Source organism: Mytilus trossulus, chromosome 14 (assembly GCF_036588685.1).
Source record: "Mytilus trossulus isolate FHL-02 chromosome 14, PNRI_Mtr1.1.1.hap1, whole genome shotgun sequence".
Lineage (NCBI taxonomy): Eukaryota > Metazoa > Mollusca > Bivalvia > Mytilida > Mytilidae > Mytilus > Mytilus trossulus.
Genome location: NC_086386.1, coordinates 49,959,692 through 49,985,195, shown reverse-complemented (window position 1 = coordinate 49,985,195; position 25,504 = coordinate 49,959,692). Strand labels below are relative to the sequence as shown.

Genomic DNA, 25,504 nt, shown 5'->3' with positions numbered 1-25,504 from the left:
TACGAATATGAATACAATTAAATCATTATCATCAAAACACATATAGCTAATATGAATACAATTAAATCATTATCATCAAAACACATATAGCTAATATGAATACAATTAAATCATTATCATCAAAACACATATAGCTAATAAGTACATCCATCCTTTCCAGATGAATTTGAATTAATGTTTATATATTGTAGAAAATCAACTGAAATGGAGGTTTATATACATACATATAATTGGCAATTTTGTCCCCTCAAAAAATATAAGTATGATGACATCAACATTTCTTTTTGTTTAATTTCCGACGAAAAACGGAACAGCAACAAGGAAATAGTGGAAGCAATATATTTTTTAGGGGTCTACGAATATATCACAAACTATCTATCATGTCAATAGAAGGTTCATAAACTATGTGAAGTCAAACGTTTTGATCAATATAATAATATTTTACAAGACCTTCCAACAAGTGAGCATTTTCGCTAGCTCTTAATTAACATGTTCTTATTAGGAAATGCCTGTTTCAATTTAGGAATATGCCAGTTGTTTTCTATCCTTATGAAGTCTTTGTTGAGCTATTGATTCTGCCATTTGATAAAGAACTCTCCGTTTTGAATGTTCAGTATTTTTTTCTCCCTCTTTTTATTCACCTAATATCATCCTATCTTGTTATAGTTGTTTTCAGTTAAAATATTTTGTTTAATACTTTGCATGAGGAGAACTAAATGAAGAATGATAGTTTCATCATTATTGTTAACAATGCTTGCACGTTTGAGCATGTATCAATTTTAAAAACAAATGTAATTTTCATTATAACATTCGAGGAAAGAAGAAAAATTGTTATAATAATTTTATAAGATTACGGTATTATAGTCGTGTAAATGACATGCTTTCTTTCGGTTTATATTTATTGCGTTATTCTCAATGACATTTTTACTTTTACCTTCTTGAAAAAAAAAATCTTTGTGTATTTTTGTTCTTTCGTGGTGTTTAAAATTTCCAACACTTTTGTTTTTTCTTAGTAAATACTTATAAAATTGCTGTATTTACTTATAGAACATATAACAAAAAATCAATAAGTAGAATCCAATAAAATCTGACAACATCAAACGCTACCTATCAACGGAACCAGTGCATTAACCTTTTCAATATTCCTGACTAGATACAGGCATTTCCCATAGAAAATGGTGTGTTAAATATTGTTAAACTTTGTGTGATAGCTTGCCAAACCTCCCACTTGTATGAATGGCATAAAAGCATTGAGGAAATTCGGACAAAAGTAGGCACCAGGCCGTTCAAAAAGACAATATTTAATGTCAGATTATGAATAGAGATGACTGAATGGTTGATATACAACACTGCTCTAGTCTGTTTTTATGATAACAGAACAACTTCCATTTCACGATGTCATATCGATATTTATATGATTACCCTCATTAAGTATCGGATATTTTAGAATGTTGAGAAATTTTGAATTGTGAGATACAAAGTTATTCAGTCTTAAGATTTACGTTATAGATACTTGTACCATTTACTCTTTTATTTAAATTAATTTAACACCTCTAACATGTCTAAATCGATTGTAGAAAAATCACCAATTTAATCAGAAATACTTATAACTTTAAAACTAAAAACGCCTTGTAAAAATTACTTGGATGTAGTTCTTTTTACTCACAAACTGTGTTTTCATAAATACTGTTAATTATTGGCTGAAGCTTGTAACACTATAATCAAGCAATTGCACATTAGACTTCAATAATGGCGACAAATCGTAAAATGCATACATAGTTTGCATTGGTTCGACTAGATTTTTTACTTGAATTGTATTCATAACCAGTGATGATTTCGTCCTGAAATGTAAAAATAGTTTATGTGCAATTAATACATATGTCTGTTTAATTATATGTTCGAACATGTGCATATGTTATCTTTATTGGATTTCATTTCTTTGAAAAGGATAAATTTTCATGTGTTGGATTAATTTGGTAAATGATCAGTAATTTGTTCATATTGCGTATTTATTTGTGTAATTGAATATAATGTACAGATCCTACGAAAATGGATTTCTGGTCCTAAATGCATTCACAACCTTATTGTGCTAAATAAGCAGAAAAAAGCCTCAACTATTTATTAATCATCTTCAAATATTCCAGATTAAACTTATCTCTCAACTGTTTTAATTCGATTAATGAGTGTTAAAAGGAAAAGACGCACGAATGACGTACTAGAACCTGTATATTTGACGAGTTTTTACCTTGACAAAATATCATTGACATCAATGTATAACCAAAAAAACAACCATGTTTATACTTTAGTGTGATGAAACAAATGTATAATCGCTCCAACAAAATGGCAGAGAGTACATTATGTTTGTTTTGGTTTTATAATATAGTGCATAATTGAGTTTTTTTTTAAAAATTACATTTAATTGTTCAAATGTATTGAAGTAACTAAAAGTGAATTCATTTTTATCGAGGAATTGACACTTATAGAACAAAGAAGATGTGGTATGAGTGCCGATGAGACAACTTTCCATCCAAGGCACAATTTTGTTAAAGTAAACTATTAAAGGTCAAAGTACGGTCTTGAACATTGAGCCTTAGCTTAAAACACACAGCAAGCTATAAAGGATTCAAAATTGACAAGTGTAAAAGCATTCAAACAGAACAACCAACGGTCTAATCTATATTAAAGACAATAAAAACAATAACAATCAAAACCAAAGAGTAAACAAAGACCAAATGACATTTACATCAGTTATAAATAATTATAAAAACCGGGAGTGAAATCAGGTGCTATGGAAGGGTAAGCATTTCCTGCACCGTATACGGCACCCGTCGTGTAATTTCTTTGATCTGTTCGGTAGTGATGAAAGGTTATTATGACTGAGGAAGAATGTTAGATATGATTTCTGACACACTTTTGTCATAATGGCCAATCAGCTCATGATTGCGACCGCAGAATTTCTTGAGTAATGACTTTAATTTGATTGATTCATAGTCCCATCTTAGCAATTTTTCAGAAAGCAGTATTCCTCGTTCAACATAATCAACGTACTTTGAGCTAGCCCTAGAGTAACGTATCAATTGAGACACATATATTCCATATGCTGGTGCCGCTAGGATGTTGCTACACAGAAATGGAAAGTTGACCTTAGGAAAATAAAAATCATCGCGTTTGTCATAAATTTTGGTATTCAACCTACCATCAGTAGTCATTTCGAGAAAAAAGGTCTAAATATGAAGCAGATTTATCTGTGTCGGTAGTATCTTTAATTTCAAGTTAACTTGGATATATTAAATTTAAGTGATCACTGAATCTATTATTATTAAGAGACAGTACATCATCAATATACCAATAGGTGAAATTAAAAGACTGTGCTTATTTCTTTTCTCCTTTCTCATTTGTTTCTGTACAAGCCCTTGGAGCAATTCTGCTTCATAGGAATATAGAAACAAATCTGCAATTGGTACCCATTAGGATTTCAATAGTTTGTTGGAAAACCAAACCTCCTATTCAAAAAGTATGTTGTCAATTAAAAAGTCCAGCATGGCAGTGATATCCTTGTCGGTGTATATGATTGTTCACAAAGTAAGCTGAATTCAAGCCCCAAAATAGATATTCAAAACGTTAGTTCCCTTTTTGTTAAAGAAACATAAGCTGACGAGTTCTTTCAGTCGAGCTTTAAGTTTAGTATGTGGAAATGTGGTATAAAGAATTGAAAAAAAATCAATGGTTTTAATGTTGGTATAATGTTTTAATGATTTAGATTGTAAATTCACAAATAACTCTTGAATTTTTCAGTATCCACATCTGATTAACTCTACGTCTTGAATATACCGTTTCGGAATATCCATGAAGTCCTTATTTGACTGCAGTGAGCATGGCAGTTTAAAATGAGACACACTTATGAACCACATTAATACACGACAACTACTGAACATCACATTCCTGACTATAGATAATAGAAGAAGTGGTATGAATGTCAATGAGACAATTATCCATCCAAAGTCACAATATTAAAAACATTGTAAAAGTAAACCATTATAGGTCAAAGTACGGTCTTCAACACGGAGCATTGGCTCACCCCAAACGGCGTTATGAATGCATTATGTTCATTATGAATTGAAACACCATTTGTAAAATTAATTTTACTTACTTCTAGTATGTCCAGTATATTCCTCTGATGACACAGACTGACTGTCAGAATCATCATCTGATGAAAATGTAAAGTGATGGTGGTCGTCTTCATCTTCCGTGTGTTCTTCAATTTTGTGTACAGATTTGGCAATTTTAGATAACTTAAACGAAAAAATATAACATACAGTATGTATATATATGTAGGCTGTCTTTATATTCAGAAAAAAAGATATGTGTATTATATATGATTAGTTAAGTAAAAGAGAACCATAAATAGTTTACACATTTACAGAGGGAAACAAGTATGCTATTGCCGATTTCCTGACTATTTTGGCGTTGGATTTTTTCAATACTGAAACTTTTTTCGTTTATCAAATTTGTTTATAATTTTGTAGTGAGGCGTTTAAACTTTATTGATATAATAAGCACGAAATGCTTTCTCCTAAGCGTCTACAAAAAAGTATTTTAAAGGCAGGCTGCACAAAGAACAATGCACATAAAGCTTTGATTTCTAACTGAAGTAATTTATATGAGGTTTTAAGACAGCACAGGTGTGCTTGTTGGATTCATGATAGACCGCAAAAAGAAGATCTGGTATAATTGCCAATGAGACAACTATCCACAAAAGACCAGAATGACACAAACTATAGGTTACCGTACGGCTTTCAACAATCAACAAAGCCAATACCGCATAGTCAGCTATAAAAGGCCCCGATAAGACAATGTAAAACAATTCAAACGAGAAAACTATCGGCCTGGTTTATGTAAAAATAAAAAATGAACGAAAAACATATATTTTACACATAAGCAAACGACAACCACTGAAATACAGGCTCCTGACTTGGGACAGACACATACATGAAAAATGAGACGGTGTTAAACATGTTAGCGGGATCCCAACCCTCCCCTTAACCTGGGACAGTTGTATAACAGTACAACATAAAAACGGACTATAAAAATCAGTTAAAAAAGGCTTAACTCATCAGATGGACACAATTACAAGTGGACATGACCTGGTACGTGTACATCCCGACACAAAAAGACACAATGAACAGATCTGAGAGTACTCGCAGTTATCTTACAGATAGTTCAAAGCCACTAACAACTAATAAAAAAAAAATCATGCATCTTAGACTAAACAATCAATCCGTACACATCTAACATCCAATGGATTTAGTGTAAAGACGTCATAAACAGCCAGAGAAAAACATGACCTTGTGCAATGCCAAGTTACAGGTATCGACAGATGGTAGATCCATGAATATGTATATAACATACTAGTCTAGTGATATTTAGTTAGCTTTTAATCTACTGATAACAAAATCAATATTTATACTAATAAAAACAATATTCAATGATCTTATTACAGTGTTGAATAGGTAACCTTTTAGAATAAGTTTATTCAAAGGAACGACAAGTTTACATAGATCATTTCTAAATTTCCGGGCACGGTTAACAACATATCCGTAAAGATGAGGATGTGCTATCTTGTTTCAAATGAGGTACAACCAAACTTCAAAACCAAATCTTAATATCTATTGAAAAATTTAGTAAAGGTTATAAGTCCTTTCTCTGCTAAATCATGTTTTATTGGAATTAAACATCATTAGCGTGCAATGTATTGGTATTCGTTATCTAATAGACTATTGTAGGGTACCATATTATCATACGAAGTTGTTAGATATGTAAACTTGCATATAACATATTGGACTAGTATAAAAGTACTAAATTGTCAATGGTAAACTAACATCATTTAAACATCAGAACGTTTTATACGGCTGAAAGTATTTTGGATTCCTATTTTATTATTCTATTCTTCTGTTGATTCATTATTAATTGTTATATATAAATATCCACGAAAAGGCAACTTTTATTCCTCAACGCACGAATATTTATATACGTGAAATTAAATGAAACCACTTACATGTAACACAGAAATACTTTTCATTGAAATATCGAACTCCCATGTCGTCAATATTTAGATAAAGAGATAATACTTGTTTATTGTTTGCTATAAAGATAAAGGTTTGTTCGCTCAAATAGTTCTAAGAGTTTAACGAATAATGTATGCTAGTTAAATAATCCCGATCCAAAGAAAAAATTGTATACATGTACCTTTCAATAAGATTCGATACACTGTCCCCTTAGATAGGTTGCAATACACTGTCAACTTACTTTGATCAATAAGATTAAGTATGGAACTTGGGACGTATGTGTGCGCCGAAAACATACCGTTTACTTTCCAGAAACTACTATTTACTATACAAATTTATAAATGAAATAGCTAGGTCAGTCGTCTTCATGATATAAAGAGTTTTGAATTATGAAAGATTTGTACACTTTTGAAGCAAAATCCTTATAACGTTCTATTCAAATAAAACATAGTGTTGTCAAATAATTTAAATTAAGGCTTTTGAATCAACAACGGGGAAAAAGTCTATAAGAGAGTTACTTTTAGAATAATAAAAAACAGAAGTTTATTATTTTCTAATACTTTCTTTTACAATATGGATCATTTCATGATTAGAATAACTCAATAGCGTTTCAAATAAAATTACTCATAATTTCTTAGTATCATTCTTTAGTTACTGTAACATAATGATACGGTTGATGAATCACATATTTTTCAGTCATTCTATTTAGCTGCTTCTTTTTTGTCTTTAGTGATGTAGATCCTTTTAACTTGAGAACAAATAAGTCTACGAGTGATACGTACTGAACGACTTAAAAGTAGCAACACAAATGTATTGCAAACAAAGCACTTTGCTCATTAACCTGGATTATAAAACTGGCACCTGAAGATGTATAATTCATTGCATAGACATGGCAATTTAAGTCGTAAAGGGACCAACACAGACACATAATTGGCTTGAATGTGAATTTGATGAACCTGATGAAAATTTAAATAAGCCCGTACATTCAATAAGCTATGCTTTACATTTATAATGTAGCATGTTGACTACGATCGTATTATGATTATTCAAACGATGTGTGTTTACTCTAGTTGCAAATGGGATAAATGTCATGAAACAGTTGATTTAATTTTTATCTTAGCAAAACAAGTGTTTAAAGAATATTAGGCTTTGAGTGGCCATTCAAACATGGCTAATACCTGTTTGAAAATGTGATTTAAATATGAGTTATTATGTAAAAGACAAAAGAACTCAATGAAAAGACTCCATAAAACTTAAAACCAACCATTGTCTTTATTCCTCTTACCTTTTTATTCATATGGTGCAGACTACCAATTATCTGTAAGAAGACAATACTATCATAGGATATGATTCAGATTAAGTTACTGATAACTTCCATCGTTACCTTTTTTCAAACGAATGTTCTTGAAAGAGTTTTTAAAAGGTATTCTGCAATAATCATACAGTTTTGTTTTTTTAAAACATGTTTCATTACTATCATACATTTATCAGCCATCAAATGTCCAAATTGAATTGAAAACAAATTTTGTATTATGTATTGAAGACAAGTTATAATTCTAATGCAATTCTTTTGTAACAGTTATTGTTATTGGATGTTGACAATATTTTTAAGGTGTAACTTCCACGTCCTACTTGTCCGTAACTAAAAAATCCTCCATTTTGAATACCTATTTTTGTTTGTTATGTAATTTCTCACAAAATAAACATGAAAGTTACATTTTGAGACTCAAAATCTTCGTTTGGCCAACATTGAATACTTTCTGAAGTGAAGGAATATCAAAATAGGTGTAATTCTTTGCCTTCATGAATATTATGAATGACATGAAACTAAGAGATATAGGAACTTTTACATCTTGCGTCGACTCAGATTATGTTAAATATACCTTTTCGTTCTGTTTGTCTCTTTTTTTACTATTGTTATCCATTTGTCTTTGTAGCATCTGTTGGACAAAAACTGTCAATTAATTCTACTGAACAATTTTAGGTATTTAGAACATAAGCACAATATTTAACAAAGAAATTGCCTTATAATAACATATGATTGAAATTTAAAAAATTATAACAAGAAAGAAGTCAATTTACCTACTGATATAACACATGTTTGATGGAGAAAAAACAACAACAGGTAAACGATTCTGTTTTCAAATCGTGTGGCTCAGAATATCTTAAATCTTATGTGTTTGAAATGTTTAAGCTTAAACGCAATCTGCTAAGTCAAGCTCTTTTCAACTGTAATTTTTATGTTTATGTTGTAAACTGAACTGTAAGCTTTTCAGAGGGAATGATTCCGACAAATACGTTTAACCCGCGATAATCTGAATGTGTCTGTTCAAGGGCAGGAGCCTATGTTTTCATTTGTTACATTTACTTTTCACTTGCTTCGGTTTATATTTTTCAGTCTCTTGGTTTTCCTGTTGTTTTTTTTTTTAATTGTCATTACCTTTTGACGCTGTTCATGAGGTAATAAATGAGACAAAAAAAATTCAAAACATGAATATGATCATCGAAATGTAATATCAAGTTTAGTCCGAAACAACCCTGAACAATTGATTAACATAATTTGCATACATTGACCACATACATGATGTATTGGTTAACACGAGAAGTAAAATGGTGGTCTGGTTAATAACTTTGAGACAAAGCGTAAACAAGCAAATATTTCAACATGATGTCAAATTTCATCAAAGCTAATAAAACTATGGACCGCTAAAGGTGCGTTTAATAAAACACTTTTCCATGCCGCCCCAAACATTCGTAAGGTTGGTTCCATTACAAAGTCGATATCCACTTACACCTAAACATTACTAACAGAATAGTTTTCTAACTACTAATAATAAAAAAGCCTACTTTTGAAAAAAATAGCATAACATTTTACAAATGAACTTGACATCAGCAGCTGTTCAACAGTAAAATTACCGAAAGTGATACTATCTATCAAAGGCAAAAAAGTACAATAACATTTATTGAAAAATTATTCTACACAGTAATGCAGTTTATTTTTTTATTTCTTGCAGATTATATAATTGAACGTGCAAATCTAGCCTACTGCGTTTTATTCATTTTCACAACGCGTAGGCATATGACGATAACCAATTATCTTCTGAATAATCAGTCTTTCATCAAAACTTAGAACGAAAGAGGACGCATGTAAAAAAATGCCAAACGACATTAAAGTGAAAGACAGTTTTAACAATTTCAAGGACCAATCTTCTATCTTACATAATCATGCCATTGCGAAATCCGAGAAAACGCAAATGCACATTTCAGTTTATAAAAATATATTTGAATTTTAGTATGAATAAAATAACAAAATAACCAGAAGAAACACATTGTTTAAAGAACTATGTCCGTTGAACAGTTAATTCCCTCCATCTTTGAACGACATATGAGATCAATAAAATGGTTCAACCATATTTAGCATTTAGACCGATAAATACAAAATGTATATGGTTAGATTTCCAATGAGAAAATAATCCGTCAGATTCAGCTATAAAGACCCTGTTATTACACATGTGAAACAATTCAAGTAAAGAAACTTTTTGAAGACGTTTGCAATGAGTTTCGTTTGAGTTTATCTACGTTAATAGAATAAAAGAATTGTGTGTGTCTAAATACATCGAACAGAGACATCTCTCTCTCTCACTCTATCTCTCTCGCTCTTTCTTGCGTTCTGTATTTCTATCTCGTTTAAACGTTTACCGTTATCCTGTCAAACTCAGTAAGGTCTATGTCCCTGAAAAAAATAGAATGTATTAATAATCATTCATTCATGCTATTATATGAGGATACAAGTACATTTTCATTGAACTTTAAATTATTTAAATTCCATTGTGGCATACAATAGATTAAAGAAAAACTGCTGATTTCTTTTACAAACAATTAATTTGTTAATTCATAGAATGAAGTAGAATAAAAAACTATTGTGCATTTTCTGAAACTTTAAGGTCTTTTTCTATAAATTACACCAGTTCATGTCTCCCTACACTTATACTAATTATGTTCCCTATTTAAAACAAATTCATCAAACCAAATTGGTTTAGGACAATCTGTTATATTGCATGTATTATCATCAGGTTAACTGCGCTTAGTTTGTTTTTCTGATTTCGATCCTCAATACTGTTCAACTTTCCACTTGTTTGGCTTTTTAAATATTTTGATATGAGTGTCACTGATGAGTCTTATGTAGACGAAACGCGCGTCTGGCGAACTAAATTATTATTCTGGAACCTTCTCCAAAACGGAGTAGTATGGTATATATTTTGTGTTTATATGCTAGTGCTTTTCGTGCTCCGTTTGGTTAGGCAGCAACCATTTGATTTTCGGGGGGGGGGGGGGGGGGGGTCTATGGATTTGTTTGGGAAAAAAGGTTATTCCAATTTGGAGAGAAAAAAAAATTGTTTGTTTTTGACCCTGAGAAAAAAAAATTGTTTGTTTCACCCTCAGCTGTCACTAGATGTAATGCTAACATTGAAAGACAACAAATATATTCAACTTGTCGCCGAAAAAAATCCATTTATGGATATAAATAAGTGATTTCTTTTTATCATCCTACAAATCGGAACTTGACTTGATGTTCGGGTCGAACTTTTTAAAATTGATTCCTACGTTATTAAGACATGGTCAATTTATTTTATGTCGAAAAGCCGTGATACAAATGTATGAAACGTCATTAAGAGCCAAGCAGAGTTCATTTAATCTCTTCATAGTAATTACACAAAACACATTTTACTTGCTTTTTCATCTCAAAAGAATTACTTTTTAATTCAAATGACATTTTGTGCAAATAACTATTGTCTGTGGGTACCATGTTTATAGTCAATTTGACACCTTTTGAATTTGTTAATCGTTATCATTCGATCTCGACTTGACAACAGTCATTACTATTTTTTCTTCTTCAAAAAACTTAATTCTACGACTTTTTGTACGCAAGAACGTGTACTTTTTTGCTGAAATCACGAAAATTGATATACCCAGGATTGGAAGACCTTTCACAGTAGTATAGGAAAATATCTATCGTTGAAGATTGTTTATTTCCGTGAACGAAAGTTTATATCATATGACTGTATTGTCGTTATGTAAAATGGTCTTTAACGTATATATAGCTTCTTGTATAAATGTATCTTTCCTACAAACAGTATGCTAAAAGACTTTCTTTGATATGGATACCAAAATATAAAAACACAAAGAAGATCAACTTAAGACGACACAACCCATACTAATGTTAAATGAAATCCTACTATTAACTATGAAATAGACTTACGTGTTTTATGCTAACTTAACACTTCGCAAAATAATATTTCTTTCGTTAAGGCCTCGGTCACACCTAAAGCCTTGCTCACACCTTACCGGATACGCCTTACGGATGAAAATAAAAGTTGTCTGTTGACAACCGTTGGGATTCCGTTGAGGTACTGACCAACTGAAACGGACGCCTAACGAATGCATAACGGACATGCAACGGACGAGAAACGGAGACGTACCGGACAGAATGGATGTCGAACGTACATCCAACGGACGAGTACCACATAAAACGGACACCAAACGTAGTCGTACCGGATAAAACGGATAAACAAGATATACGAAAAAATTAAAGGCGACAATAATAATGCATTTAAATCGCATTAATATTGAAAATGCTCTGTGTAACTGGTTTTAGTTTGTTCTTCAAAATGCCACTAAAGGGCAGAGTCTGACCTGAATTACAGCTGCTTGATTGTGAAGATGTTCCCTCATTGTAAGATCGATTATGAATAATAAGAATTCATGAACCTTAAGAAATCTAATTGGAATTTTTCCGTTTCAGATCCGTTCATCATCCGTTTTGTCCGTTATACGTCCGGTAGAAGTCCGTTTCACATTCGTTCAACATCCATTTTATCCGTTAGACGTCCGTTAGATGTCCTTTGGTTATATTATAGTCTCAGGGGACTTCAACGAGAACCAACTGAATACCTCTAACTCTAAAGTAAAAGCACTACTAAACCAGTTCAGCCTAACCCAAATGATAGATGAACCATCACATTTTACAGAAAATTCAACTTCACTGATAGACCTAATAATGGCAAGTAATGTAAATGATATTTCGTACTGTTGCGTTGGCCCACCGCTGACAGATCAAATTCGGTATCACTGTCTAGTTATTGGCTTTTTGAACTTCTTAAAAACTCCACTTAAAACTTTTAAACGTAAAATATGGTTATATGACAAAGACGATTACGAATTATTTAGAAATACTCTAAATGAAGCGGACTGGAACACGATTATAGCATCCGACATTGTAGACGAAGTAACTGAGAATATAACAAATACGATACTTCAAGCAGCTGCTATAAGTATCCCCAATAAAATTATTGCAGTTCGAAAAAACAGCCCTGTATGGCTGAAAAATGATATTAAAAAAATGATTAGGAAAAAAAATAGAATTCATAGAAAGGCTAAAAAATTTAATAAACAATCTGACTGGAATAAGTTTAAAAAAAATAAGAAACAAAGTCACTGGATTTGTTAGAAAATCTAAAGAAGATTACAATAATAACCTTATAAACAAAATTATGAATGGTAGCCCGTCTAGCACTAACTGGTGGAAAACAGTTTAACAATTTTCTGGTATTAAACCAAGCGATAAAGGTATACCACCTATCGAACTAAACGGGACATTAATCTTTGATGATATTGAAAAAGCAAATGAATTTAACTCTTACTTTGCTTCACAATCTAAACTAGACGACATAGAGACCTATTACTTAAGTAACCTTAACGATGCTGTTAACAACTTAAACGAAATTGAATTAAATGAAACAGAAATTGATGATGCCTTAAATGTTCTTAACCGTCTAAAGCATCTGGATTTGACACGTTAAGTCCAAGGTTATCAAAAGAAGCTTCATCGATCATAAAATATCCTCTTTGCAAATTATTTAATCTGTCGTTAAGGAAAGCTGAATATCCTAGCCAATGGATAAAGGCTAATGTCATACCTGTCTTTAAAAATAGATCACCAAACGAAGTAAAAAATTACAGGCCTATATCTCTTCTAAGCGTCTTATCAAAATGTATGGAACGCTGTATTTATAAACATATTTATAATTACCTAAGACAGAATAATATTCTAACGCAAAACCAGTCTGGCTTCACCAAAGGGGACGCTGCTGTAAATCAGTTAGTAGACATTGCGAATGATTTTGGTAAAGCTTTGGAAAGTGGCAAAGAAATACGGCTTGTGTTCTGTGACATAATTAGTAAGGCGTTTGATAGAGTTTGGCATAAAGGTCTTCTCATTAAATTACAGAGATATGGTATATCTGGAAAACTACTTAAATGGATAGAAAATTATTTGAATGGGAGGTCTCAAAGAGCAGTTATAAATGGTTCAAATTCTGACTGGTCATCTACTAACGCTGGCGTCCCACAAGGTTCTATATTAGGTCCCCTTTTGTTCTTGGTATTTATTAATGATATAGTCACTGCTATTGAAGCCCAAATTAAGCTTTATGCTGACGATACAAGTCTATATTAAACTATTGATAACCCAAGAGGGCGCTGAAATTTTAAATAGCGATTTAAATAAAATTCACGAATGGTCCCAGAAATGGCTTGTAAAATTTAACCCCAAGAAAACTGAAACCATGACTATTTCCCGTAAAATTTCAAAACCTTACCACCCACCTTTAAACATGAACAACGAAGAACTATATGTAGTTGAAAAGCACAAGCACTTAGGAGTCTAATAATGGTTCATGGAATGTCCATATTGATTATATTGTACAGAAATCATACAAAAGACTTAATATATTAAGGAAAATAAAACACACTTTAGATAGAATGACCCTGGAAAAAAAATATGTCGTTTATAAGACCTATTATTGAATATGCTGATGTTATCTGGGATTCAGGAAATCAATCTTAAATGAATAAACTTGAAAATATCCAGTTGGATGCTGCTCGTATAGTTACAGGTGGGACTAAGCTCACCAGTACGTCGATGTTATAATAAGAAACGCAATGGGAGAAACTTTCAGATCGAAGAAGTAACCACAAATTAATATTGCTTCATAAAATTGTAAATAATAAAAAACCCAAATTATTTGCAAGAGCTATTGCCTGGCTATGTCTGTGGTCGACACGACCACAGTACAAGAGAAAGTAATAATCTTTTACATGTTAAATCACGTACAAAACTTAATTCTGATTATTATCTTCCGTCATCCATCAAATTATGGAATCATTTACCGTTAAGTGTTAGAAATTGTGAATCTATCTCTCTATTTAAGAAACAAATTTGTAATCAGAACGATCGCGTCCCTTTATACTTTTATGCTGGATGTAGAAAAGGCCAAATTCTTCACGCGCGACTTAGAATGAATAGTAGTTCTTTTAACTGTCACTTGTTTCCAAGAAACTTAGTTTCTTCCCCTAAATGTCACTGTGGTGACTTAGAAACTAGCTCACATTTTTTATTATTTTGCCCACTATACTCGGACATAAGACAAGAACTGATAATGTCATTTGGAAGCCTAAAATTAACGGCACTTATGAACACCGAACTTCTATTAAATGGCTCAGATACAATTTCGAATGAAGAAAACATTAGTTTATTTCTCATGGTACAAAGGTTCATTATCAAAACTAAAAGGTTTACAAACTAATGACTCACACAATTAACCTGTAACAGTTCGTCTTATCAGTTGCATTTTTCTTTACTTTTCAGTTCATTATGTAACTCACTGACAATATCGATATTTTTATTATGTAACAGAGCATGTAGTTTTGATTTATTTGTGTATAATGTATTTAATTTACCAAGGGCAAGGAGACCGATTAATATAAGCAATTGTTGCTTGTTTCTGGATCCTTATTGTGAATATGTGTTTATAATTTATACTTGTATTTATCATAATAAAATATTGTTTACACTAAGACCTTTGGTGAATTTATCTGCCAGACCTTCAACGGATGTTTAACGGACACGTAACGGATACAAAACGGAAACGAAACGGACGAGTATCGTACAAAACGGACGCCTCACGGACGTCCAACGGACGTTTTATTCGTTGGACGTCCGTTCAAAGTTTTCAACAAGCTCAAAATTTTCAACCGGACAGAACGGACTACAACGGATAAAACGAAAGCTTAACGGACATGCAACGAATATGGACGGACGCCTAACGGATAAAAACGGTCGATGAATGGATTGACAAAAAGTTATCCGTTAGGCGTCCGTTCGAGCTATCCGGTAAGGTTTGACCGTGACTTTACCGGATAGCATGACGGACGCCTAACGGACGAAAACAAAAGTTGTCTGTTGACAAAATTGTTATCCGTCGGGAGTCCGTTGATGTACTGACCGAATGAAACGGACGTGTAATGGATGCATGACGGACACACACCGGATATGCAACGTACGAGAAACAGACATGTACCGGTCAGAACGGATGTCGAACGTACATCCAACGGACGAGTAACGCATAAAACGGACACCTAACGGGCGCGTTCAGGATAAAACGGATGAACAAGATATACGGAAAAACAAAGGCGACAATAATAAAACATGTAAATCGCATAAATATTTAAAATGTTTCTATGGAACTGGTTTTGGTATGGTCTTCAAAATTCCACCAAAGGACATGGTACATGTCTGGCCTCAATAAGAACTGCTTGATTGTGAAGACGTGCCTATACTCTTAGATTTATTATGAATAATAAGAATTCATGAACCTTAATGGATGTATAACGGACACGTAACGGATACAAAACGGAATCGAAACGGACGAGTACCGTACAAAACGCACGTTCAACGGACATGCAACAGATATGGACACACGTGTAACGGATAAGAACGAACGTCTAACGGACATGAACGGATTGAAAAAAAAGCTATCCGTTAGGCGTCCGCTCGAGCTATCCGTTAGGCGTCCGCTCGAGCTATCCGGTAGGGTGTGACCGAGGCTTTAGTATTTAAAAATTTTAATACGTATCACCAGCCCAGTAGTCAGCACTTCGGTGTTGACATGAATATCAATTATGTGGTCATTTTTATAAATTTCCTGTTCATAAAACTTTGATTTTTTTGAAAAACTAAGGATTTTCTAATCTCAGGCATAGATAACCTTATCCGTATTTGGCACAACTTTTTGGAATTTTGGATCCTCAATGCCATTAAACTTTGTATTTGTTTGGCTTGATTTTGATATGAGCGTCACTGAAGAGTCGTATGTAGACACAACGCGCGTCTGGCGTACTAAATCATAATCCTGGTATCTTTGATAACTAATTAGTAGTTGTTAACTCACCCTTTTGCATGTAGTGCACCATTGCCCTCTGCTTCCTTTGTTGTTTTCAGCTTCAAATCAAAATTTGTATTGTACAAAAAAACTGAAATGATATCAAGATTAATATATTTCTCCAATGAGTTAAGAAAAAGTATCCCTACAAATAGTTTAATATTATTCTTTTATAATTTGCATATTAAGTAATACGATGATATGGTTGGTCGATAGGACTTCCGGTAGATGATCTTGACGTTGGTTATTTTTCGATAGACGACGTTGACCGAACTTCTTTTCGTATTGGACATTTATTTGTTTGTGACTGAATTGGTGGAGTCTATACACCAATAAATTTCGTTAAAATGGCTTTTAATCCTATAATAATTCTCAAATGATTAAATTGATGAAAAAAATACCCTATAAGCAATCTCTCTTGAAATCAAATAAATCAATTCAAGTTTTTTGTAAGTGCATCAAAAGAACAGTTATGTGAAATGAATTATTAGCAAATGATATCACAATTCATTTTGATTTTGCTGAAACACGCATGGTGAATTAAATTGGCAGTGTGAACTTAAAATAAATAGAACCATGTATAAACTATCATTAGCTATACACGAACGTAATGATAACAGTGTACACGTAGTTACAAAGATACCAAAAGATACTATTCAAATAACTCGCCTTATTATTTCAATAATATTTACATATTACCTCGTACGAACATAGGTCGATGGTTAAGGATTGATTTATCCCTTTTTCTATTATCACGGTCACGCCATTTTTTATACCGGTGACTGCTGTACCAAAGAATGGCATGAATGATTGCTGCTGGTAGTACAAGCAATTGAAGATGTACTGGAAACACTGTCTTGATGCTGTATTCTTCAAGAAAGTCAGTTTGAATTTGAGCCCAGTAAAACTCAGATTCTTGATGAACTTTTTGAAATGTATCACTAAGAAAAACAAAAACAGTCTAATACTTTACGGTTGAGGTGTATTAAGTGTATCTGTGGAACCGGAGCTTATGTCCTTATGATATTCGTTGACTTTTAAAATACCATTAGGACCTAAAAGCTACAGTTCCGTAGATACATTAAGTGTTTCCCTTTACATACCGTAAGTCTGTTTAACCCCTACTATGTCAACAAATAAAATTTTCCGAATTAAATAAAAATAGCGAAATTATTGTGTGCGTCTGTGTTCAGTCCTGAAACATGAGAAGCATACACACTTTTCATTAATTGTTTCTAAAACAAGGAAACAATGTTTATTTTTATTTTATCAATTTAAACTTGAGATGAATTTTATGTGTCAAATAATAAAATTGCATTGCTGGATTAAACATGATGTGTCATATTTAACAATTGTGTACAGTACTTTGTATTCATTTTGAAGGCATACAAGAAAGTAAATAAGTGCAATGTATTATCCTGTCCTTAAGATTTTTTAAGATTGTTTAATTGAGAAGGGTATATCACTTTGTTTCTGTTATTTTGTTCATACATTTGACCGTTAGTTTTCTCGTTTGAATGGTTTATATTGTAATTGTTAAGTACTTATATCGTTCACTATAGAAGAGAGAGGCGAAAGATACAAGAGGCACATTTAAACTCATAGATCGAAAATAAACTGACAACGCCATGGCTTAAATAGGAAAAAAGAAAAACAGACAAATAAAAGTACACAAAAGTGAAGACCGAACATAAAAAACAACATGCGCCCAACCAGAAAATAGGATAGACCGAGGGGTTTGCTCATTTTAAAAGCCATACCGTAACCTATAGTTAGAAGCTTCTGAGTCATTTGGTCTCTTGTGGAGTGTTGTTTCATGGGCAGTTATACCCCACTTTCCCATTTCATAGCTTTCCTTTATCCCTGAACAAACGCATTGCCTTTATAGTTTTCGATAAACAGATAAAGGTCATCCTGATTCTTTATCACTGCTTACTTTATGTTTGATTAATTTGGTTTTAAAGTAAAGGATGCGTAATACATTTACCTGTACATAGCTATCAACAGATTCAGGAGTAGGATTACTGCTATTAATCCGTACAAAGCTTTCAAGTAAGGAGCAATGTACACACCAAGCATTTCTGGACATCGCTGTATATCAGTATTTTCATAAACTGCTTTGTTAAATGTGCAGTGCGGTTCAGATACTGAAATAACATTACATGCATTTGAATAAGCAAATATTTAAAATTATCATATTTGTTTTAAACTGATTGCCTTTTATAGTCTAAACATAAGATTTACTTCTGTACATTCGTTATTCAATATCGGTATTTTAATATTTGTGTTCTTAAAATTTGAATGCCTTGGTATCAAACAGTAAAATCACAAAAATACTGAATATCGAAGAAAAATAATTTTGGAAAGTCCCCTATGAAATGGCACAATCAAAAGCTCGAACACATCAAACGAATCGATAACAACTGTAATATTCCTGACTTGGAACAGGCATTTTCTCATGTAGAAAATGGTGGATTAAACCTGGTTGTATAGGAAGCGAAAACTCTCACTTGTATGACAATCGCATCAAATTCTAGATCTATTATATTGACAACGATATGTGAACAATCAAACAGACATAGTAGGTAAAAATGTCACAAGTAGCGTTACATGAGTCAACATGGTGTTGTAATCTTAATCACTATAAAAACAAACCAATATGTATTACACATGTCAAAGAAACTCAAAAAGGCATATTGACAAAGTACATTACCAAAAGTGAAAGACAATAATACAAAAAGTATCATATAACAATAACACAATGACGAGATGTGTAAGTGTAGAGACACGTCATATGTTCACACCTAACTTGATTTATGAATGTACATATTTGATGCTGTCACATACAACACTCAATCAAAGTTCATCTTAACTTATTGAAACCTTTATTCATCAGCTTCATTTACAGTGCTAAAAAAAGTATAATATAATAATGTTGTGATCATTTAATGATTAATATATTTAAATCACTGTAATTCATACAACTCGGATATGTTATAACTTATCATTTGAAATTAGCTTTTCTTAATCAAATGTTATTATTTGTTTAAAGGTCAATCGTAAAGACCAGTTTTGTGCATGTTGACACTAAATAATGAGCGACGGTAAAATGTATGCAGATATGGGTTGCAAAACCATTGTTAATTTGTTTAATTAAGGCCAAAACAAATTCTTTATTATTACTTACGTGTGCCACTATCTAGATTGAGTTCTCCAAATAACATCCAGTAACCATTTTGTATAATCTTTTCTATCTGAAGCCAGCTGAACTCAGAATTAGGATATAGAAGTGCATAAAAAGATATGTTGTAACACATCATTATGACTACCAAGATCATCATGAATGAAACAGTATCCCGAGCCTGCAATGAATATGATACCGTTAAATACATATACATGTATGTGTTGAATAGTGTATTGTGTTGAGTTCGTTGTCGGTCAACCAATCCATGACTCAGATCCTAGAACTCAGTACACTCGTATGTCTACATACATTTGTTGGCCTAATCTTCGTGTAAAGAACACAATCTTCGTAATGAAGTCTGATAAAAGTGTTAACATGGCCATGGACGATCGAAACGTACTAAATGATATACATAATGTATAATATGTCTATAATATTAAAATAACGAGGTCCAATTTGTCAGTCGTCATGGGATAAAAACGACAAACCAAATAATTTACCTTTATATATAGCTAATATATGACAATGGTGTTAATTAAAAATGACACACCTCTAGAGCCATTTGTTTTCGACATAATTAATATTGCAAATAATTAAAAAGTTCCGGGTCGAATCCGATTCCGATACAAATAATATATTTACCTGTTACCTATTACCTTATCTGTATGTTCCGCATTTTACAGGCTCACCACCATACGGTGTATTTAGAATTTTGCTATAAACACGGATTATCATAAAAGGGTTGACACTAACAAATTCACTCAATTTCAAATTGTTCCCTGTTGTAGTATCTTATGACTTTCTAAGATGACAATACGAATACTAAAATCTGGACTCCATAAGGCGTATAAATGCAGTTTTCAGTTTCTTAGCCAGCATGACGTAAAACAGCGAATCAAAGAATTAATCTTTATTTATAACTAATAAAGGGCAATGCTGTTGATAAAAAAAATAGTCCATTCCCGCCCTGTTGTTTTCCAAACAATTGATATTATCCAGGTTGACGTGTTCCAACCGAAAAAAATTGAAAGCAGAGAAAACTGTACATCTTATATTCGGTATGACTTATCAGATGACAATACCAAAACTAAAATAAGGCTTACGCAAAGTTATATACTTTAATTAAGTCACGGACCCGCGATATCACGGGTGTTTTCTAGTATGCCTTAAGATAACAAAACATATTAATTATTCCTTTCGTGTACAAGCAATCGGTGATATCCCTGCTGGAGGACTATAGTTTCACAATGTTACACTTCCTTAATTGTCAATAATGTGGTAGTGACATGATTTGTTTTCATTGGACTTATTTCAAAATTCTTTGTTTGTTATTTAAGATATTACTTAGAAACACAGCTAAACTCAATCAGGATTTAAGTTTTTCAATTAATCAACATTTTGTAATATACATTTTTACACACTTGGCTATGTATTTGTTTGCAGAATTGTGGAGAAAATCGCTTAAGTTACACAAAAGTATGTTATAAATAAATAATGGAATTTGTCAAAAAATAGTTTTGAAATTTTTATATTTTCTAAATATATTTTAAGTAAATACTTTATCAAAATTTTATGAAAATTAAAAGAACCAAATTAATTTTAATGAGTGTGTTGGGTACCAACTTAAATGAAAAGTAATTTTTAAATATATTTGAAAGTGAAATTAAATCAATTTTGCAATTCTCATTTTCATGTGCTTTTGAGTGGGTACAACATAACAAAGTGTACATCTGTTTTATAGAGGTGAGACTCTAATGCATTATTTGTTTGTTTGTTTGTTTAATCAAGATATTGTTTGTATCGAAATTAATAAATTTCAAAGATAATTTTAAAAGGATAATCAAGTTTGAAGAGATACTGTAAAAGCAAGATCAAAACAACAATAGAGTTAAAGAAACTGAACAGCTTGAAGCACTACCTATATCATGTACGAGTGCTGACGAAAATTATAATTCTATATTAATGCTGATTCAGTGATATCACTATCAAATAAATGAGAAATTGTGTTTTTTACGAAAAAAATAAACATATTCAAAGCAAAGGCTTCACATTAACCACTAAGCGTACTTTATTGATTTAATAGATTTCATGTTAGCATCAACATATCTAGTTATAAATGATCGGAAATGAAGTTCTGGAATATCGTTACAGCTAGGACATATATGTATCTACCTAATGTAAAGTGGCGAGTAGAAACATGTAACCTTGCACACAACATCGATTTAACGTATGAAAAACGTATGTATGACCAAACTATAAAACATTCAGCTGAAAGACGCTTAAATCAGCATGTAAAAAAATTAGCAGGACGTGGCATGATATATCTATATCACGACCACAAAATATACACTGTCAGTAAGTTCATATCTGAGAGCACTCTCAGTTTCTGGCAGCTAGTTGAAAACTAATTACAACTAATAAGAACATTATATATATAAATAAGATCAATTGTAGTGTCATTTGATATTGATATTGATGCATACCATTTTTCTGATCATGACTAACTTTGGTCCTAACATTGCTGACATGCAGAACAGATTCAAAATTCTGATTGATAATAGTATAAATGCTGTAACCAATAAAACTTTCGATACATTTCTAAACTGTGACTCTTGACCTAATTTCAACATCATTCCAAACGCATAAACTGTAATCGACAGCCAATCTAATATGTTCCATAAATCTTTTGCATAATTTTTCCATTGTTTTCTTATGATAGAAACGATTTGCTGAAATGAAACATAACAATTAAAATGAAACAAATGTTATTTTTTCTACATACATGGGCAGAGTTTTAACTTCTTACTATATTCTATATTTTGCAGTTACAAAAGTTGCTCAATATAGAAAGAATGTAGCCCAAAAAAAAGATATTATGCCAAATGAAGTCATTAAACGATCTCCACATATATAGTCATAGTCAATTATTCCTGTAATATAATTAAACAAGGTTCAATTTCCGATATGCATTACTTAAACTAATAACGGTCGAGAACTTCGGTAATGTAGTCTTGTTAATTGAACATATATTTGTGAAAATACATTGTAATTACTTATTTATGTTGATACTGATATACATGTATGCAACGTTTTAAGAAATCTGTTACAATATTAATACATGGTCATTTAAAGACCCAAACTATTTTATTGGTATTTTTTGCGACAATAACGTAGCACTTAACAATAACGGGGAATCACCCGATATTGTGTTCAAAGAATGTTTTGATTCCAGTTTAGAATAACTATTTTTCTATTTGGCTAATGTACTTTACCCTAAGGCTTTAAGAAGTCACGTGACTATAAGAACTGTCAATCGAAAGTAACGAAGGTACACTGCATGTCCAATAAAATTATACAATAGTATTTTGATTTAAGCGATCTTTATATATACTATTTATTGAAACTACATATATATTACGAGATTCCTTCACTTTCGTCTTTGTGATAAATCAATTTATCAAATCGCATTTCAATGAAAAGTTTCAGTTCTGACGCTACACATCATTTTTGTCAACTTGTTATTGGCGACACGAATATAATGTTGTTTCAAACTATGTTGCTGTACTTAAGCAGCACTTTTTTGTGGAGAATACCTTTCCTGGTAACGAGCTTGCGTAACTATCATTCATTCATAATTACTGAGATTTTGTAAATTTAAACATTCTGTCACCAACAACTCTACGTTCATTTTATATTTTTTTTATTTTTGAAAAGATGCTTGTTTATTCAAAAAAAATCCTGCATTCTTTTCCCTAAGTTACCAAGGATTCAGACTTAGGATTCCTATTTAAAACCATCTGCATGGAAAGCAGGGGCTGAACAGCAGGTCAGTCTTTTACAAGAAAAGGTAGTATATCAACTTTGTACTTGTTTGGCTTTATAAATATTTTGATATGAGCGTCACTGATAAGTCTTATGTAGACGAAACGCGTGTCTGGCGAACTAGATTATAATCCTGGTATTTTTGATAAATATAATTAAAAAAATATATGACAATAAATGAAAAAGAACATCTTTCTAAAATGTTATAATAAATAATAATATAACATTATAGGACCATAGTAGGTACTATCTGTACAGAATATCAATACTTATCCTGGTGTCGATGGGATTCGGTTCACATCTAGCGGATTTTAATATTTTCAGTGGACTATTATTTGTATGTTTTTGTTGTTGCTTTGTTGCTCATTCTGCTGTCCGTTTTTTTCGATATATTTATTTTGATAACCCGCTTTATATTTTCTCCTTTTGAGTTTTGATTTTAACATTTATTTATTTTTCCTAAAACTATTTAACCATTTTTTCTCGTATTAACGATAATCAAATATAGGTGAATTATTAAACAATTATTAAGAAAATAACCTGCTTGCTTTCATCCACTAAAAAGCTGACCATCCATACTAATATAAAATAGTCCGAGTAGGTAAGTCCGTCATTACTGTAGTCAAACAGCAGCATGTATGCATATGCAGTATTGAGTGTTAAGAAACCAAGCTGCAACACAAATCAGAGAAAATTCAAATTCTGTCCATTTTACCATAACCTTATAATCCGAATTGGATTAAGTAAGTTTAACAACACAAAATTTAGTTCTACTTCTCCACTTCAAACATTTCACTGAATTACAAAAAAAAAGCATGAACATGAAACATCATTAGGCATTGGTAAAAAAGATAAACAGGTCAACTATTTCTTACTAAGAACTTTTAAAAGTGATATGATTTGTTGCTCTAGTGGTCTTTAATTTTGTACTCTATTAAGCCTTTTTAACATTTTTTTTTTATTCAAGCGTCAATCAAGAGTAACATGAAACTTTAATTCTTGTCTTTCTGATGAATTTATATACAACACTTTTGTCATATATGTTTTGTGCACACAGTGTTAACAATAAAATATGAACTTGAATCCGACTGTCAAACAAGTGAAAGGTTTAGTAAGCTATAAAACAAGGTTTAACATTTAATAAAGAAATTTCTTATTTGAATTCTCTTAAATGTTCGGTTTTGTGTTGGTTTACCTTTTATAGATATAAACAAATTTAATTAAACCACAGAAAATATCGCAGATAGAGATATAAGAGCTATACTTGTAATTATTGAATTGGTCTACTGATATGTAATATAAACTGTCATACCATATGCATGAGTACTTTCATGAACGGAAGTTTATACTTCTTGTAAAACCTGAAAGATTTAAAAACAGAGTTAATCTTCTTGATAATGATTTAAATATAACTAACAGTGGACTGTGTTTTGCGTTCAAATAATGATATTCTGTGTATTAAAAGATGCCTTGAAGTTTGACAGATACAATGTGTGAAAGGTACTAGACATGCTTAAACAATTGTGGTTTTAAAGGGATAATAATTACATTTACATAACGTTTAGCAAATTTGCTATGATTTATTTCATGTCTTATCGTTTGTAGTTTTATTTTCTATTCGTATGTAAAAATAAAGATAGTTAATCACCCAATTCAGTTATATGATTCTAGTTTAAAGCACCTATATGTACAGGATTCATTTGTTTTTAAGTTTAATTCTGAAGAAATAACTACTAAGATAGATAATACATTTGACTATGCAATTACTAACACAACCCCATAGAAATATTCTTGTAATTGTTTAAAAATATCAAATAACAAAATTACAAAACTAATCTCGATGTGTATTCAATTTTTTTTTATAATGTAACTGCGATGTCACTTTTCGTGGCGTTGATACATTCATGTGACGCAAAGTTCGTAATAAATCTAGTATGTTTTATTGTGTAATGTCTTACATTATTTTAAGTATTCGTTGTTATTCCGTGGTTAACATGTTATAATGTACTTTCTCTAATTCTATGGAAATTTATCCCTTTCCGAACCTATTTTATAAAAAAATTTAATCAACGTGTGGTTGCTGGTGATCTCAAAAGATCATTGGATGAATTTAAGGGTCATGACCTTTTTAGCTAACTGGATGAATCAAAATT

At 31.7% G+C, this 25,504-nt stretch overlaps 1 protein-coding gene across 1 annotated transcript in view; it reads right to left on the bottom strand.

Annotated features, from left to right (window-relative positions):
• Nucleotides 1-957: 957 nt before the first annotated feature.
• The window catches only part of LOC134696014 (uncharacterized), a 75,879-nt gene continuing 51,332 nt past the window's right edge, over nt 958-25,504 (bottom strand). The window contains exons 28-39 of the mRNA XM_063557535.1: nt 24,664-24,712; nt 23,892-24,023; nt 22,013-22,258; nt 19,533-19,707; nt 18,333-18,492; nt 17,045-17,286; nt 16,355-16,436; nt 9,765-9,798; nt 7,949-8,005; nt 7,351-7,383; nt 4,151-4,292; nt 958-1,841 (exon numbers count right to left, since the gene is read on the bottom strand). Coding sequence (XP_063413605.1) covers nt 1,819-1,841; nt 4,151-4,292; nt 7,351-7,383; nt 7,949-8,005; nt 9,765-9,798; nt 16,355-16,436; nt 17,045-17,286; nt 18,333-18,492; nt 19,533-19,707; nt 22,013-22,258; nt 23,892-24,023; nt 24,664-24,712 — 1,375 coding nt within the window. The 3' untranslated portion in view covers nt 958-1,818. The remainder of the gene's footprint in view (nt 1,842-4,150; nt 4,293-7,350; nt 7,384-7,948; nt 8,006-9,764; nt 9,799-16,354; nt 16,437-17,044; nt 17,287-18,332; nt 18,493-19,532; nt 19,708-22,012; nt 22,259-23,891; nt 24,024-24,663; nt 24,713-25,504) is intronic.